The 16,987-nt window shown below is 33.8% G+C and overlaps 3 protein-coding genes and 2 pseudogenes across 3 annotated transcripts; all 5 read left to right on the top strand.

Annotated features, from left to right (window-relative positions):
• Positions 1-3,123: 3,123 nt before the first annotated feature.
• On the top strand, positions 3,124-5,724 carry LOC127137383 (DNA-directed RNA polymerase subunit beta-like; annotated as a pseudogene).
• Positions 5,725-5,815: 91 nt separating this feature from the next.
• Positions 5,816-10,513, top strand: LOC127075424 (DNA-directed RNA polymerase subunit beta'-like; annotated as a pseudogene).
• LOC127075423 (DNA-directed RNA polymerase subunit beta''-like) lies at positions 9,000-13,055 on the top strand. The gene is given in 5 exon segments (XM_051016888.1): positions 9,000-11,122; positions 11,124-11,225; positions 11,227-12,842; positions 12,845-12,946; positions 12,949-13,055. Coding segments are annotated over 5 exon segments (4,035 nt in total). The 3' UTR covers positions 13,041-13,055.
• A 231-nt stretch (positions 13,056-13,286) lies between these two features.
• On the top strand, positions 13,287-14,089 carry LOC127075427 (30S ribosomal protein S2, chloroplastic-like). The gene has a single exon (XM_051016890.1). It carries the CDS (start codon positions 13,287-13,289, stop codon positions 13,992-13,994), a length of 708 nt encoding a protein of 235 aa, XP_050872847.1. The 3' UTR covers positions 13,995-14,089.
• A 114-nt stretch (positions 14,090-14,203) lies between these two features.
• LOC127075425 (ATP synthase subunit a, chloroplastic-like) lies at positions 14,204-16,318 on the top strand. Its single transcript, XM_051016889.1, has one exon. The coding sequence runs from the start codon at positions 14,204-14,206 to the stop codon at positions 14,945-14,947; it is 744 nt and encodes a 247-aa protein (XP_050872846.1). The 3' UTR covers positions 14,948-16,318.
• The last annotated feature ends 669 nt before the right edge of the window (positions 16,319-16,987 follow it).

Below are 16,987 nucleotides of genomic sequence, written 5' to 3' on the forward strand. Positions count from 1 at the left end.
TTAGACATGTAAATTTTCAGCTTCATTGGATTAAGCACCATTATTTCACAATGAAAATGGCAAGCAAGGTGAAATATATGACATGCAAACATAAACCCTAGGCCAAAAACAAATTCAACCGTGCACAATTTTTGGAAAAATCATCAAAAAATAGTAGAGATCATGAGGAAAACAATGAAAAAAATCTCATCTCAATTGGATTAATATTCATGAAGATATGGATTTTTGAATGAAGGAAAAAAAAATAAAAAAAACACATGGAAAGGTATATGAACATGGAAGCATAAATGAATTAAAATGCCAAAGCCAAGTGTGAAATTGATCCCGCTGAGGATCGAACGTGTGTGTTTTCAAAACTAGCGCGCTTCAATGAAACGTGTCGTTTCATTAAAGCTGGTGTGGCAGCGTGAAGCGCTTGTGGCCAATGAATCAGCCACGCAGGAGCCAAGTGGACCAGTACATGAGCTTAAACAGAATAACACATGCAATAGGCGCGCTACAAGATCAAACACGCTTCTGGATAAAAAAATTAGGGTTCATGTAACATTCATACACGTTCTTTATCATTTCCAGGCTCAAGAACACTTGGTCACAGAAATCAACAAACAGCATACCATTGTGTTCATCTTCTAATGTACATTAACATGCTATCATCGATTTCACCTAATTCTTACTATCATGCACAGATCGAGCAGAAGAAGATTCACATCTCAAACTTAAAATCAGCATAATTCACTCAGTTCTTGATGAAAACACACGATACAAAGCTCGGCATACTCCACATGGAAAGATCTATCAAAAGCACATCAACATTTCATGAATTATGAGGATCGATTTCTAACCTTCAAAGATTGCAGAACTGGATTTGTGGTTTCCTGGCCTTGTAATGTCGAAACAGAAGCTCTTATGCTCTTCAGTAAATGAATGGAGGAAGGATTATAGCTCAATTACCCTGGATGATGCTCAAATTCTGAACTGCCATTAATGAAAGTTTGCTTCAACAGTTCTTGATTCAGCTTCGAAAATGATGATTCCTTGCTTGCAGAAGATCCAATAGCACTTGTGGATGATGAATCAATGAAGAACAATGCCAAGTTTGTGCAGAATTTGGATGAAAAGTTGAGAGAAAAAGTTTGTGAAATTTTGCAATTGGATCTAGATCTGATTAGAATGAAATGTTAATTGTGGATTCTGTTAGGATTAGAGTTATATACCATCTGTTAATGATCTTTGCTAATCAAGATTAAGCCAAGCCAAAGAGATTAATGAAATGCAAGTGTTATGCAAATTTGCCATTCACCCCTCATGTGCATGGAATGATTGCTACAGTGCACGGTTTATGACTTAATTCACCTCAAAATATCAATTGGAGCCAAATGCAAGTGATACTATGTGTGGAAATGCTTAAATTTGGAATTGGACTTTTTCCCTCCAAAATTCAAATGAAAATCAAGTGAAAAATCCAATATTTTTGTGATGAGAATTGATGAAATGTGATGCATGATTATGATAGAAGAGATCAAAAGAGAAATGTTCCAAAAAGAACCACATGATTTGGCCTTTTGGTTCAAAAGTTATGCCTTCTTGAAGTTCAAAATTTGCTTGACAATGATTGATCCATAACTTTCCAACCATACATGAGAAATTCATGTTCTTGGACGTTTTGGAAAGGTGAGAGCAAGATCTTCAACTTTCATGTTGGACAAAATTCCATTTGAAGCTTTCTTGGACATGTAATCTTGAGGAGAAGACCTTTCCATTTTTGGCAATTTGAAATTACAGGTCACTTACTATTTTTGGAAACTTTTCATCTGACCTCAAATCCTTCAATGTTGATGTTTGCAATGTCAAATGAGACTTGTATGGACATGAATGAGGCCTCTCTAACCATCTCCCACCTTCAAATCCATGATTTCATGCACAGTTGACTTTTGTTGACTTTCTAGGGTTTCAGATGAATTTCAGCTTTACTGTTGAGCTTTGATCATCCAATCTTTGGCCAAACCACTTAAAAATGATCCCTAGGTCATATGAACTTGATGAACCAACCCTAGGGCTTTGCTTCAATAGGAAATGCACCTGCTTGCTTGCTTGACTGGATCTCCTGACCAGTCTTGACTATTGGCTTGCACTTGGGCAATGGACAATGCAATGCTATGCAGTGGACAATGCTAATGTTAATGACCTAAAATGAAAATGATGTACAAAATGGGAGGTGCAAATTTGAGGTGCTACAATAACAAATAAATATTATTATATCTTTTTTTAGAATCCTTCTCTATTTCTATTATAACAGGAACTGTTAATATATGTCAACCCCAGAATATCCATTTTTATTGTTACACATTATCTAATCGGGTATCTTCTATGCAATTATAGATTATAGGGAATTTTCCATAAATTCATGTACTTTCATTTTTTTTGCAAATTTTTCATTAAATAGATTGATGAATGAATAGAAAAAAAAAATTAACACAACATAGATGTCTCGAACAAATAGGACTGCAATAACGTAAGAGACATATATAGATATCTATAGCTGAAGTTAGATCTATGAATGTTTAATAAATCTCAGTCTTTTTATGCACTGCAATCCTCCAATTCTAAAATAAGGGGTCAAAAGATCTCTCTTATTTGTGAATTCTCATTCTTTTTTGAACACTTGAAATGGTAAAGGGCTCAAAAAAATAGTATATTTTTTTCTGATTATTTTATTTTTTATATCTTTCTCTCATGGAGCCGAGCAAATACTGAATTTATTTTTTGGATATCAATCGAATTGGAATATGGAATATTATACTATAATAATATTATAAATAGAATTCATTTTTTTTAGATTGTAAAAAATACCCCAACCCGAAGTCTACGTGAAAGTTATCCATTTGTTTCCATTGATATTACAAGTTCAATTCTATTTGTTTTGTTGCAAATTCTAATTGGAGTATCCAATTTCCTCTTTTCATAATAGGTATTTCATAGACGTAGTTAGGTAAAATTTCATGTGATTCAGTAAAGTAGAAAGAACAGAAATTCCATTATTGATAAATCTATTCATGTGATTCGATGAAGAATGACAACAATTAATGGGATATTTTCGAAGAAAAAAAAGGGGGGAAATAAAAAATGCTTGGGGTTGGGAATGAAGGAATGTCACACTACCCGGATTGAATCAAATACAATTTGAAGGACTTTGTAGATTCATTGATCGGGGCTTAACAGAAGAACTTTTGAAGTTTCCAAAAATTGAAGATACAAATTAAGAAAGTGAATTTCAGTTATTTGTGGAAACATATCAATTGGTAGAACCCTCAATAAAAGAAAAAGATGATGTATATGAATCACTTACGTATTCCTCTAAATTATATATATCCGTGGGATTAATTTGGAAAAACAATCGGGATATCCAAGAACAAATTATTTTTATTGGAAATTTTCCTCTAATGAATTCCCTGGGAACTTTTATAGTAAATGGAATATACAGAATAGTAATCAATCAAATATTGCAAAGCCCCGATATCTATTATCGGTCAGAATTGGACCATAACGGAATTTCAGTCTATAGTGGCATAATAATATCAGATTGGGGAGGAAGATTAGAGTTAGAAATTGATAGAAAAGCAAGGATATGGGCTCGTGTAAGTAGGAAACAGAAAATATCTATTCTAGTTCTATCATCAGCTGTGGGTTCGAATTTAAGTGAAATTCTTGATAACGTTTGTTACCCCTAAATTTTCTTGTCTTTCCTCAATGAAAAGGAGGGGAAAATAGGGTCAAAAGAAAATGTCATTTTGGAGTTTTATCGATAATTTGCTTGTGTAGGCGGAGATCCCATATTTCCTGAATCTTTATGTACGAAATTACAAACAAAAAAATTTCAACAAAGATGTGAATTAGGAGGAATTGGTCGGCGAAATATGAACCGAAGGCTAAATATTGATATACTTGAGAAAAATACATTTTTGTTACCGCGAGATATATTGACAGCTGCAGATCATTTGATTCGAATGAAATTTGGAATGGGTACACTTGACGATATGAATCATTTGATAAATAAACATATTCGTTCCGTAGCAGATCTCTTACAAGATCAATTTGGATTGGCTCTCGTTCATTTAGAACATATAATTAGAGGAACTATATATGGAGTAATTAGATCTAAATTGAGACCGACTCCTCAGTATTTAGTGACTTCAACACCATTAACAACCACTTATGAATCTTTTTTGGGATTACATCCATTATCTCAAGTTGTAGATCTAACCAATCCATTGACCCAAATAGTTCATGGAAGGAAATTGAGTTCTTTGGGTCCTGGAGGATTGACGGAGCAAACTGTTAGTTTTCGAATGCGGGATATCCATCCTAGTCACTAGGGACGCATTTGTCCTATTGACACCTCCGAAGGAATCAATGTCGGACTTATTGGATCCTTGGCAATTCACGCAAGGATTGGTCGTTGGGGGTCTATAGAAAGTCCATTTTATGAAATTTCTGAGAGATCAAAAAGAATATGAATGCTTTATTTATCACCAAGTAGAGATGAATACTATATGGTAGCGACGGGAATTTTTTTAGCACTGAGTCGAGGTATTCAGGAGGAGCAGATTGTTCCAGCTCGATACAGTCAAGAATTTCTGACTATTGCAGGGGAACAGGTTCATCTTCGAAGTATTTTCCCTTCCAATATTTTTCTATTAGAGCTTCCCTCATTCCTTTTATCGAGCATGATGATGCGGATAGAGCTTTAATGAGTTCTAATATGCAACGTCAAGCAGTTCCTCTTTCTCGGTCCAAAAAGTGCATTGTTGGCACTGGATTGGAACGCCAAGTGGCCTTAGATTCGAGAGTTCCCGCTATAGCCGAACACGAGGGAAATATTGTTTATAATGATACTCATAAGATTCTTTTATTTGGAAGTGGGAATGCTCTAAGTATTTCATTAACTATATATCAACGTTCCAACAAAAATACTTGCAAGCATCAAAAATCCCAGGTTCAGAAAGATAAATGCGTAAAAAAAGGGACAAATTTTAGCAGATGGTACTGCTACAGTTGGTGGTGAACTCGCTTTGGGAAAAAACGTATTATTAGCTTATATGCCATGGGAAGGTTATAATTTTGAAGATGTTGTACTCATTAGTGAGTGTCTGGTCTATGAAGATATTTATACTTCTTTTCACATACGGAAATATGAAATTCAGACTCATGTGACAATCCATGGTCCTGAAAGAATCACTAATCAAATTCTACATCTAGAGCCCATTTACTCTAAAATTTAGACAAAAATGGAATTGTAATTCTAGGATCTTAAGTAGAAACGGGTGATACTTTAGTGGGTAAATTAACGCCTCAAATGGCAAAAGAATCCTCATATGCCCCGGAAGATAGATTATTACGAGCTATACTTGGGATTCAGGTATCCACCTCAAAGGAAACTTGTCTAAAACTACCTATAGGTGGTAGGGGCCGAGTTATTGATGTGAGATGGATCCACAAAAAAGTGGGTTCTAGCTATAATCCAGAAACGATTTATATATATATATATATATATATATATATATATATATATATATATATATATATATATATATATATATATATATATATATATATATATTTCACAGAAATGTGAAAATCAAAGTAGGTGATAAAGTGTCCGGGAGACATGGAAATAAAGGTATCGTTTCAAAGATTTTGTCTAGACAGGATATGCCTTATTTGTAAGATGGAAGTTTGGGCCCTCAAGGGATTCGGTGTTGCTCATATTTTACAAGAGATGCTTACTTATAAATCTAATCATATTAAAGCTCGTCAAGAAGTACTTGGAACTACAATTATTGGAGGAACAATACCGAAACTTGTGGATGCTCCAGAATCCTTTCGATTGCTCGTTCGCGAACTACGATCTTTGGCTCTAGAACTGAATCATTTCCTTGTATCTGAGAAAGACTTTCAGATTCAAAGGAAGGAAGTTTAATTGGACTTAATCAGAAATTTTATTTTATGATTGATCAGTATAAACATCAACACCTTCGAATTGGATCAGTTTCTCCTGAACAAATAAGTGCTTGGGCAAAAAAAATCCTACCCATTGGAGAAACAGTTGGGGAGGTAACAAAACCCTATACTCTTCATTATAAAACTAATAAGCCTGAAAAAGATGGATTATTTTGTGAAATAATTTGTGGGCCTATAAAAAGTGGAATTTGTGCTTGTGGAAATTATCGAGTAATCGGAGATAAAAAACACCAATCAAAATTTTGTGAACAATGCGGAGTAGAATTTGTTGATTCTCGGATACGTAGATATCAAATGGGATATATCAAATTAACATGTCCTATAACCCATGTGTGGTATTTGAAACGTCTTCCTAGTTATATCGCGAGCCTTTTAGATAAACCTCTTAAAGAATTAGAGGATCTAGTATACTGCGATGTGTGATTTGATAAAAATTATTATTGTACAGATTTCGAATTACAAACTGTCATTCCATTCAATTAAACTGGAATGTCCTATATCTGGAATGTCTCTTGGGATGAGTAACATGAAGCTCAGAATTCATGGGTGTACTCCCCAATCAATAAGGGAATTGGTCTATGGTCAATTCAGTAACAAATAACTATTTATATTGTATGTACCTTGTGAAAAAAAAATTGTGGAATGAATTATTCCATCTCTTTTTTTTATATTTGAAAAGAATGAAAATTATGTTTAAAGAATAAAATATATCATGATTGCAGAAGTTTATCTATCGCATATATGCTTTAAGACATCGTGGCATACCCGTCGAGGTGACGTCTTGACCTAAAAGATCAAACGGTATGATACATAGACGAAGAAATCTCTTATGAATTCGAGGATATTCATTTGTTATTAAGAATTTCATTTTAGAGGATTCCTCGTTCGAAGGGAGGTAGACTACTCAAGAATTTTACATTTTATTTCTGTCGTAATTTTGAATTGGATAATAAATTCAGAAAAAAAGAAGAGTGTATCAATGAAATGTTGCTTGGTCTTTATTGATAACTTGAGTAAAGAGTAAACCTTTTTTATTTTAGATTAGAGGTTTTCAAAAATTGGAAAGCGGAAACCCCTTTCTTTATCTTTAATTGTGTGTAAATACTTTAGCCGGATGAGAGGAAACCCCCATGTCCGATTTTCAAAGGGGGAGATCCATCTTATTGGATCCTATCCAAATTTTTCTTTTGCTAGGCCCGTAGTTAAAAAACCAACTTTCTTACGATTACGAGGTTCATTCAAATATGAAATCCAATCCTGGAAATACAGTATCCCACTCTTTTTTGCTACTCAAGGTTTCGATACATTTCGAAATAGATAAATTTCTAGTGGAGCGGGTGCTATACGCGAACAATTAGTTGATATGGATTTAAGAATTATTATGGATTTTCCCGTTGCTAGAATGGAAAGAATTAGGAGAAGAGGAGTCCACTGACAAATGGGAAGATCGAAAAATTGGAAGAAGAAATACTTTTTTGGTTCGACGCATGGAATTAGCTAAGCATTTTCTCCGAACAAATATACAACCAGAATGGATGGTTTTATGTCTATTACAAGTTCTTCCTCCCGAATTGAGACCAATTATTCAAATAGATGGCGGTAAACTAATGAGTTCGGATATTAATGAACTCTATAGAAGAGTTATCTATCGGAACAATATTCTTATCGATCTATTAACAACAAGTGGATTTACACCAGGGGAATTAGTAATGTGTCAAGAAAAATTGGTACAAGAAGTCGTGGATTCACTTCTTGGTAATGGAATCCACTGACAACCAATGAGGGACCGTCATAATAAAGTTTACAAATCGTTTTCCGATATAATTGAGGGCAAAGAGGGGAGATTTTGAGAGACTCTTCTTGGAAAATGAGTTGATTATTCGGGGCGTTCTGTTATTGTCGTAGGTCCATTACTTTCATTACATCGATGTGGATTGCCCCCCGAAATAGCAATAGAGCTATTTCAGACATTTCTAATTCGTGGTTTAATTCGAAACCATTTTGCTTCGAACATAGGAGTTGCTAAGAGTAAAATCCGGGAAAAAGAACCAATTGTATGGGAAATACTTCAAGAAGTTATGCGGGGGCATCCAGTATTGCTGAATAGAGCGCCTACTTTGCATAGATTGGGCATACAGGCATTTCAACCCATTTTAGTAGAAGGACGTGCTATTTGTTTACATCCATTGGTGTGTAAGGGATTCAACGCAGACTTTGATGGGGATCAAATGGCTGTTCATGTGCCTTTATCTTTGGAGGCTCAAGCAGAAGCTCGTTTACTTATGTTTTCTCATACCAATCTCTTGTCTCCGGCTATTGGGGATCCCATTTGTGTACCAACTCAAGATATGCTTATTGGACTTTATGTATTAACTAGCGGAAATCGTCGAGGTATTTGTGCAAATAGGTATAATTCGTTTAATTGCAGAAATTCTCAAAATGAAAAAATGAGCAATAAGAACTTTAAGAACTTGAAGTATATGAAAAAAAAGAACCCTTTTTTTGCAATTCCTATGATGCAATTGGAGCTTATAGACAGAAAAGAATCAATTTCGATAGTCCTTTTTGGCTCCGGTGGCGAATAGATCAATGCATTATGTCTTCAAGAGAAGTTCCTATCGAAGTTCACTATGAATCTTTTGGTACCTATTATGAGATTTATGGGGATTATTTAGTAATAATAAGTATAAAAAAAGAAATTTGTTGTATATACATTCGAACCACTATTGGTCATATTTCTTTTTGTAGTAATAATAAGCTATACAAGGTTTTTCACGAGCCTATTCATACGGTATCTAATCATATAGATGGTTAGTGTTGGTATCCACGCTAAGTCAATTTATGATTTATGATACTGGTGTAAATTCAGGTCAACTAGCATCTTTTCCATTTTCTACGTGAATAAACATAAAGAAAAGGGAGTTTTCCAATCATTCACTCAAATCCATTGTCGTCGAACCGAATACCACTGGGAGGTACTTATGGCAGAACGGGCCAATCTAGTCTTTCACAATAACGTGATAGGTGGAACTGCCATTAAACGACTTATTAGGAGATTAATAGATCATTTCGGAATGGCATATACATCACACATCCTGGATCAAGTAAAGACTCTAGGATTCCATCAAGCTACTGCTACATCTATTTCATTAGGAATTGATGATCTTTTAACAATACCTTCTAAAGGATGGCTAGTCCAAGATGCTGAACAACAAAGTTCCGTTTTGGAAAAACATAATCATTATGGGAATGTCCATGCGGTAGAAAAATTACGCCAATCCATTGAAATATGGTATGCTACAAGCGAATATTTGCGACAACAAATGAATCCCAATTTTCGGATGACTGACCCCTTTAATCCAGTCCATATAATGTCTTTTTCAGGAGCTAGAGGAAATGCATCTCAAGTGCACCAATTAGTCGGAATGAGAGGATTAATGTCAGATCCACAAGGACAAATGATTGATTTACCCATTCAAAGCAATTTACGTGAAGGACTGTCTTTAACAGAATATATAATTTCTTGCTACGGAGCCCGTAAAGGGGTTGTAGATACTGCTGTACGAACATCAGATGCTGGATATCTTACACGTCGACTTGTTGAAGTGGTTCAACACATTGTTGTACGGCGAACAGATTGCGGTACCATCCGTGGGATTTCTGTAAACACCCGAAATGGAATGATGCCAGAAATAATTTTGATACAAACATTAATTGGTCGTGTAGTAGCCGAGAATATATATATAGGTTCACGGTGCATTGTCGTTAGAAATCAAGATATTGGAATTGGACTTATCAATCGATTCATAACTTTTCAAACACAACCAATATTTATTAGAACTCCCTTTACCTGTAGGAATACGTCTTGGATCTGCCGATTGTGTTATGGGCGGAGTCCTATTCATGGGGACCTGGTAGAATTGGGAGAAGCTGTAGGGATTATTGCTGGTCAATCTATTGGAGAACCGGGAACTCAACTAACATTAAGAACTTTTCATACTGGTGGAGTATTCACAGGGGGTACTGCTGAATATGTGCGAGCCCCCTCGAATGGAAAGATAAAATTGAATGAGGATTTAGTTCACCCTACACGTACACGTCATGGATATCCTGCTTTTATATGTAATATAGACTTGTATGTAACTATTGAAAGTGACGATATTATACATAACGTCATTATTCCACCAAAAAGTTTTCTATTAGTTCAAAATGATCAATATGTAAAATCAAAACAAGTGATTGCGGAGATCCGCGCGGGAACATATACTTTTAATTTGAAAGAGAGGGTTCGAAAACATATTTTTTCTGACTCAGAAGGGGAAATGCATTGGAGTACCGATGTGTACCACGCATCAAAATTTATGTATAGTAATGTACATATCTTACCAAAAACAAGTCATTTATGGATATTGTCAGGAAAGTCGTGCCGGTCTAATACAATCCATTTTTTACTTCGCAAGGATCAAGATCAAATTACCATGGATTCACTTTCGAATGGAAAAACCAATATTTCGAATCTTTTAGAAAGGAATGATCAAGTAAAACATAAATTATTTCGTTTCAATACTTTTGGTACAAAAGAAAAGGGGATTAGCGATTATTCAATATTTAATGAAATCATATGTACGGATCATTCGTATCCCGCTATTTTTCACGATACTTTTTATTTCTTGGCGAAAAGGCGAAGAAATCGATTTCTTATTCCATTTCCATTCCAATCGATTCAAGAACGAAAGAACGAACGAATGTCCCCTTCCGGTGTCTCCATTGAAATACCTATCAATGGTATTTTTCATAGAAATAGTATTTTTGCTTATTTCGATGATCCTCAATACAGACGACATAGTTCAGGAATTACTAAATATAGAACTATAGGAATTCATTCCATTTTTCAAAAAGAAGATTTCATTGAGTATCGAGGAATCAAAGAATTAAAGCCAAAATCTCAAATTCAAGTAGATCGATTTTTTTTTATTCCCGAAGAAGTGCATATTTTACCCAAATCTTCTTCCCTAATGGTACGGAATAATAGTCTTGTTGGAATAGGAACACCATTCACTTTCAATATAAGAAGTCGAGTAGGCGGATTGGTCCGATTAGACAAGAAAAAAAATTGAATTAAAAATATTTTCTGGAAATATCCATTTTCCCGGAGAGATTGATAAGATATCCCGACACAATGTCATCTTGATACCACCCGGAACGGTAAAAAAAATGCAATAAAAAAAATTGGATCTATGTCCAATGGATCACAACTACAAAAAAAAAGTATTTTGTTTTGCTTCGACCTGTCATTTTATATGAAATACCGGACAGTAACAATTTTGTAAAACTTTTCCCCCAAGATCTATTCCAGGAAAAGGATAATCTGGAACTAAAAGTTATCAATTATATTCTTTATGGAAATGGAAAATCCATTCGGGGAATTTCCGACACACGGATTCAATTAGTTTGGACTTGTTTAATCTTCAATTGGGATGACGGCAAAAACGGTTCTTCGATTGAGGAGGCCCCCGCTTCCTTTATTGAAGTACATACAAATGGTTTGATTGAGTATTTTCTAAGAATTGACTTAGTAAAATCTAATACTTCATATATTAAAAAAAGAAATAAACCATCTGGTTTTGGATTGATTGGGGATAATAAATCGGATCGAATCAATCCATTTTTTTCTATTCATTCCAAGGGCAAAATTCAACAATCACTTAGCCAAAATCACGGAACTATTCGTATGTTGTTGAATAGAAATAAAGAATGCCGATCTTGGATAATTTTGTCATCATCTAATTGTTTTCAAATGAGACCATTCAACAATGAAAAATCTCACAATGGGATAAAAAAAGATCCTATAATTTCAATTAATAATAATGGCCCTTTAGGAATAGCCCTTCAAGTTGCGAATTTTTATTCACTTTATCATTTAATAACTCATAATCAGATCTCAATAATTAAAAATTTGCAACTTGACAAATTAACGGAAATTTTTCAAGTAATTAAATATTATTTAATGGACGAAAATGATAAAATTTGTAAACCCGATCTATACAGTAATATCATTTTGAATCCATTCCATTTGAATTGGTTTTTTCTCCATCATTTTTATTGTGAAAAAACGTTTACAAGAATAAGTCTTGGACAATTTATTTGTGAAAATATATGTATAGCTCAAATGAAAAATAGACCACACCTAAAACTAAAATCGGGTCAAGTTATAATAGTTCAAATGGATTCTGTAATAATAAGATCGGCTAATCCTTATTTGGCAACTCCAGGAACAACCATTCACGGCCATTATGGGGAGATCCTTTCTCAAGGAGATATTTTAGTTACATTCATATATGAAAAATCGAGATCCGGTGATATAACACAAGGTCTTCCAAAAGTGGAACAGATATTAGAAATACGTTCGATTGATTCAATATCCATGAATCTAGAAAAAAGAATTGATGCTTGGAACGAGTGTATAAAAAAATTATTGGCATTCCTTGGGGATTCTTCTTTGGTTAATAAAATCCAAAAGGTTTATCGATCCCAAGGAGTACACATCCATAATAGACATATCGAGATTATTGTGCGTCAAATAACATCCAAAGTCTTGGTTTCAGAAGATGGAATGTCTAATATATTTTTACCTGGCGAACTAATTGGATTATTGCGAGCAGAACGAACGGGGCGTGCCTTGGAAGAAGCAATTTGTTACAGAGCTTTATTATTGGGAGTAAAAAAAACATCTCTGAATACTTAAAGTTTCATATCTGAAGCGAGTTTTCAAGAAACTGCTAGAGTTTTAGCAAAAGCCGCTCTTCGGGGTCGTATTGATTGGTTGAAGGTCTTAAAAAGAATGTTGTTTTAGGGGGAATGATACCCGTTGGTACTGGATTCAAAAGAATAATGCACCCTTCACGGTCAAGGCAACATAACAAGATTACCACAAAAAAAAATTATTCGAAGTAGAAATTAGAAATCTTTTGTTCCATCACAGAAAATTATTTGATTTTGCTAATTTCAAAGAATTTATGTGATATATTACAAATATAGGATTAAATTCTTCCTAAAAGCGCGACTCATCCCCTTAAATCTTAAAATGCAGTCATTTGATTTGGTAATTAAAGTATAATAAAAAATAATAATAAATAGAAATCAAAGAATGGCCTGATTCTATATTAACGGCCGATGTCTATAAAAGAGAAGGCTCCATCGGAACAATTATTTATTGCTATTTCAGGATACTGGGTCTCTCTCTTTTTTTAAACAAAGTGTGGGGATGAATGACTAAAAGATATTGGAACACAACTTTTGAAGAGATGATGGAAGTTGGGGTTCATTTTGGCCATGATACAAGGAAATGGAATCCTAGAATGGCACCTTTTATATTGGCAAAACATAAAGGTATTCATATTACAAATCTTACTAAAACTGCTCGTTTTTTATCAGAAGCTTGTGATTTGGCTTTTGATGCAGCAAGCAAAGGAAAACAATTTTTAATTGTTAGTAAAAAAAAGGCAGCCGATTCAGTAACACGGGCTGCAATAAGAGCTCAATGTCATTTTGTTAATAAAAAATGGCTCCGAGGTATGTTAACGAATTGGTATACTACAGAAACGAGACTTGGTAAGTTCAGGGACTTGAGAACGGAGCAAAAGACGGGGAAACTGAACTCTCTTCCAAAAAGAGATGCGGCTATGTTGAAGAGACAATTATCTCATTTCGAAACATATCTAGGCGGTATCAAATATATGACAGGGTTACCTGATATTGTAATAATCGTTGATCAGCAAAAAGAATATACGGCTCTTCAAGAATGTATCACTTTAGGAATTCCAACGATTTGTTTAATCGATACAAATTGTGACCCAGATCTTGCAGATATGTCGATTCCGGCTAATGATGATGCTATAGCTTCCATCCGATTAATTCTTAACAAATTAGTTTTTGCAATTTGTGAGGGTCGTTCTAGCTCTATACGAAATTATTGATTAATAATAAGATAAATCCATTTTTAGATTTGGTTGGGCGGTCATAGATTTTTGGAATTGGGTATTATAGCATTACAAAATTGTGTAAAAAGAAATATTTTGTGATTAGTAGGTATTCAAAATAGAAAATCAAAGTAAAATAAGGAAATGGTTGAATCAAAATAATTTCCTTTCAAGTTATATTTTTTTATTTTAGAGGACAGGGCAATATGAATGTTCTATTATGTTACATCAACACATTAAACAGATTCTATGATATATCGGCTGTGGAAGTAGGTCAACATTTCTATTGGCAAATAGGGGATTTTCAAGTGCATGCTCAAGTACTTATTACCTCTTGGGTTGTAATTGCTATCTTATTAATTTCAACCATTCTAGTTGTTAGAAATCCGCAAACTATTCCCACGTCTGGTCAGAATTTCTTTGAATATGTCCTTGAATTCATTCGAGACGTGAGCAAAACTCAGATTGGAGAAGAATATGGTCCATGGGTTCCGTTTATTGGAACTCTGTTTCTATTTATTTTTGTTTCGAATTGGTCAGGGGCCCTTTTGCCTTGGAAAATTATAAAGTTACCTCATGGAGAGTTAGCTGCACCCACAAATGATATAAATACTACTGTTGCATTAGCTTTACTTACGTCAGTAGCCTATTTCTATGCGGGTATTTCAAAAAAAGGATTGGCCTATTTTGGTAAATACATCCAACCAACGCCAATCCTTTTACCGATTAACATCTTAGAAGATTTCACAAAACCCTTATCACTTAGTTTTCAACTTTTCAGAAATATATTAGCGGATGAATTAGTAGTTGTTGTTCTTGTTTCGTTAGTACCTTTAGTAGTTCCTATCCTAGTTATGTTCCTTGGATTATTTACAAGCGGTATTCAAGCTCTTATTTTCGCTACTTTAACTGCGGCTTATATAGGTGAATCCATGGAAGGGCATCATTGACTAGTTATGAAAATAGGATTTTAGACCGCGACAAAGTATGTATGGCTCACGATAATCTACTTAAGGAACAGAAAGATAAAAATCCAAAGAAATTTGGAAAAGTTTTCATAACAATCAAAAAGTATAAAAAAAATTAAAACAATTACCAAGGAATTAAACAAAAAATAGAGATTCAATTCAAAAAAGGGTGAGGGGTCGAACTAGGCGTATATATAATCTAATCGTTATAAGACAACTGGGGGATTTCCAAGAATGATTCTCGAATATGATTGAATCGAAGATACAACGAATTGGTTTACGGTATGGAACAAACACATGTATATGTCATAGTAGATATTCATTAGTTATAGATGACTATCTATCTAAATTTGTCCTACTACTACTCTAAATTTAGGTAGGGATTCAAAAATAAAAGACCACTTCCATCTCTTGTAATTGTGAATTGAATATAAAATGAAATCAAAGAAAAAGGAAGGTTTAAAATAAATGCAAGATAAGACCAAAAATTGTCTGTATTCACAAAAAACTACAAGGGTAGAAACGAAAAAAGTAAATATCGAAATAATTGAGATAATTCAATCAAAATTATTCCGTTTGAAATTTTGAATTACACTTCGACTAGAGAAAGATAACTAGAAAGAATGAAATAATTAAGTCATATATTTTTTGTTGATTATATTATTAACTATTTCTTAATTTTATTTGGAATAGGAGAAACTTATCATGAATCCACTGATTGTTGCTGCTTCTGTTATCGCTGCTGGGTTGGCCGTCGGGCTTGCTTCTATTGGACCTGGAGTTGGTCAAGGCACAGCTGCATGGCAAGCTATAGAGGGGATTGTGAGACAACCGAAAGCAGAGGACAAAATACGGGGTACTTTATTACTTAGTTTGGCTTTTATGGAAGCTTTAACTATTTATGGGTTGGTTGTAGCATTAGCGCTTTTATTTGCCAATCCTTTTGTTTAATATTTATAAAAAAAATACATATTGTTTTTTTTCCATGGATTTTCGTTGCTGCTCTTGCTAATTCGATTTCGATTTAACTCCTACAATTTTTTTTCATTCGGATTAACATATGGATTTGCCTTCTTCCGTCCCTTTCTTTAGTCCAATGACCCCCTTTTTTATTTAGAAAGTGTTTAAAACAACTAAGTATTTACTTTTAAGAAGTATAATTCTTATAGGGAATCTTTCAATTGACTAACCAATTCAAAATATATAATAGTCTTCTTAGTATATTTGTATTCTTACTACTATTCATTATTAGTAAGAATAAAAATAGAATAAGTCGATATATTCATATTCAATAATTCAATTATAGAATAAACTATCATATACAAAAATGAATAAAAAAAACTTGGAATCGTAGGAAGAAAATTAGTCTATCCATAAGAGGAGATGCGATCATATGCAAAATATAACCGACGGAAGTTTCGGGTTTGATACCGATATTTTAGCAACAAATCTAATAAATCTAAGTGCAGTGCTAGGTGTATTGATTTTTTTTGGAAAGGGAGTGTATGCGAGTTGTTTATTTCAAAGAATAGATTGGATCCACCCAACTTCACTTTTTTTGCGGCGAATGACTAAATAACGAAAAAAGTAGTTAAGAACCATAGCATTTCGCGATTCATTAGTAAATCTACTTTGATTCTTTATCAACCAAGAATTTTGGAACATTACTATGGTTAAAGCTAACGAATTGAAGTTTCGACGCAGTCTAGTATTCTTTCTACCACTATGTTAATAGGGAAATTAGAATTTTTTCGATATAGAACACTCATGTCGATAAAATGACTTGAATTCTCTTTATGATGAAAAATAGGAAAAAAGGTGTTTTGTTTAACGCCTCCGTTTCTACTTTTCTACAATGCGGAATTGGTGACCTACGTATAAATTAATAAGAATTCTTTAGATTTCAAGAAAAAAAACAACTTTGCTGACAATTATTTGTTTGGTCAGAAGAGTCCTCCCAATATTTGGGTCTTGTATTGATAATCATTTTTAATATTTTTAGAAATAGAGAAAAGAGGATAG

The sequence above is a fragment of the Lathyrus oleraceus genome, chromosome 4, assembly GCF_024323335.1.
Source record: "Lathyrus oleraceus cultivar Zhongwan6 chromosome 4, CAAS_Psat_ZW6_1.0, whole genome shotgun sequence".
In the NCBI taxonomy this organism is placed as follows: Eukaryota; Viridiplantae; Streptophyta; class Magnoliopsida; order Fabales; family Fabaceae; genus Lathyrus; species Lathyrus oleraceus.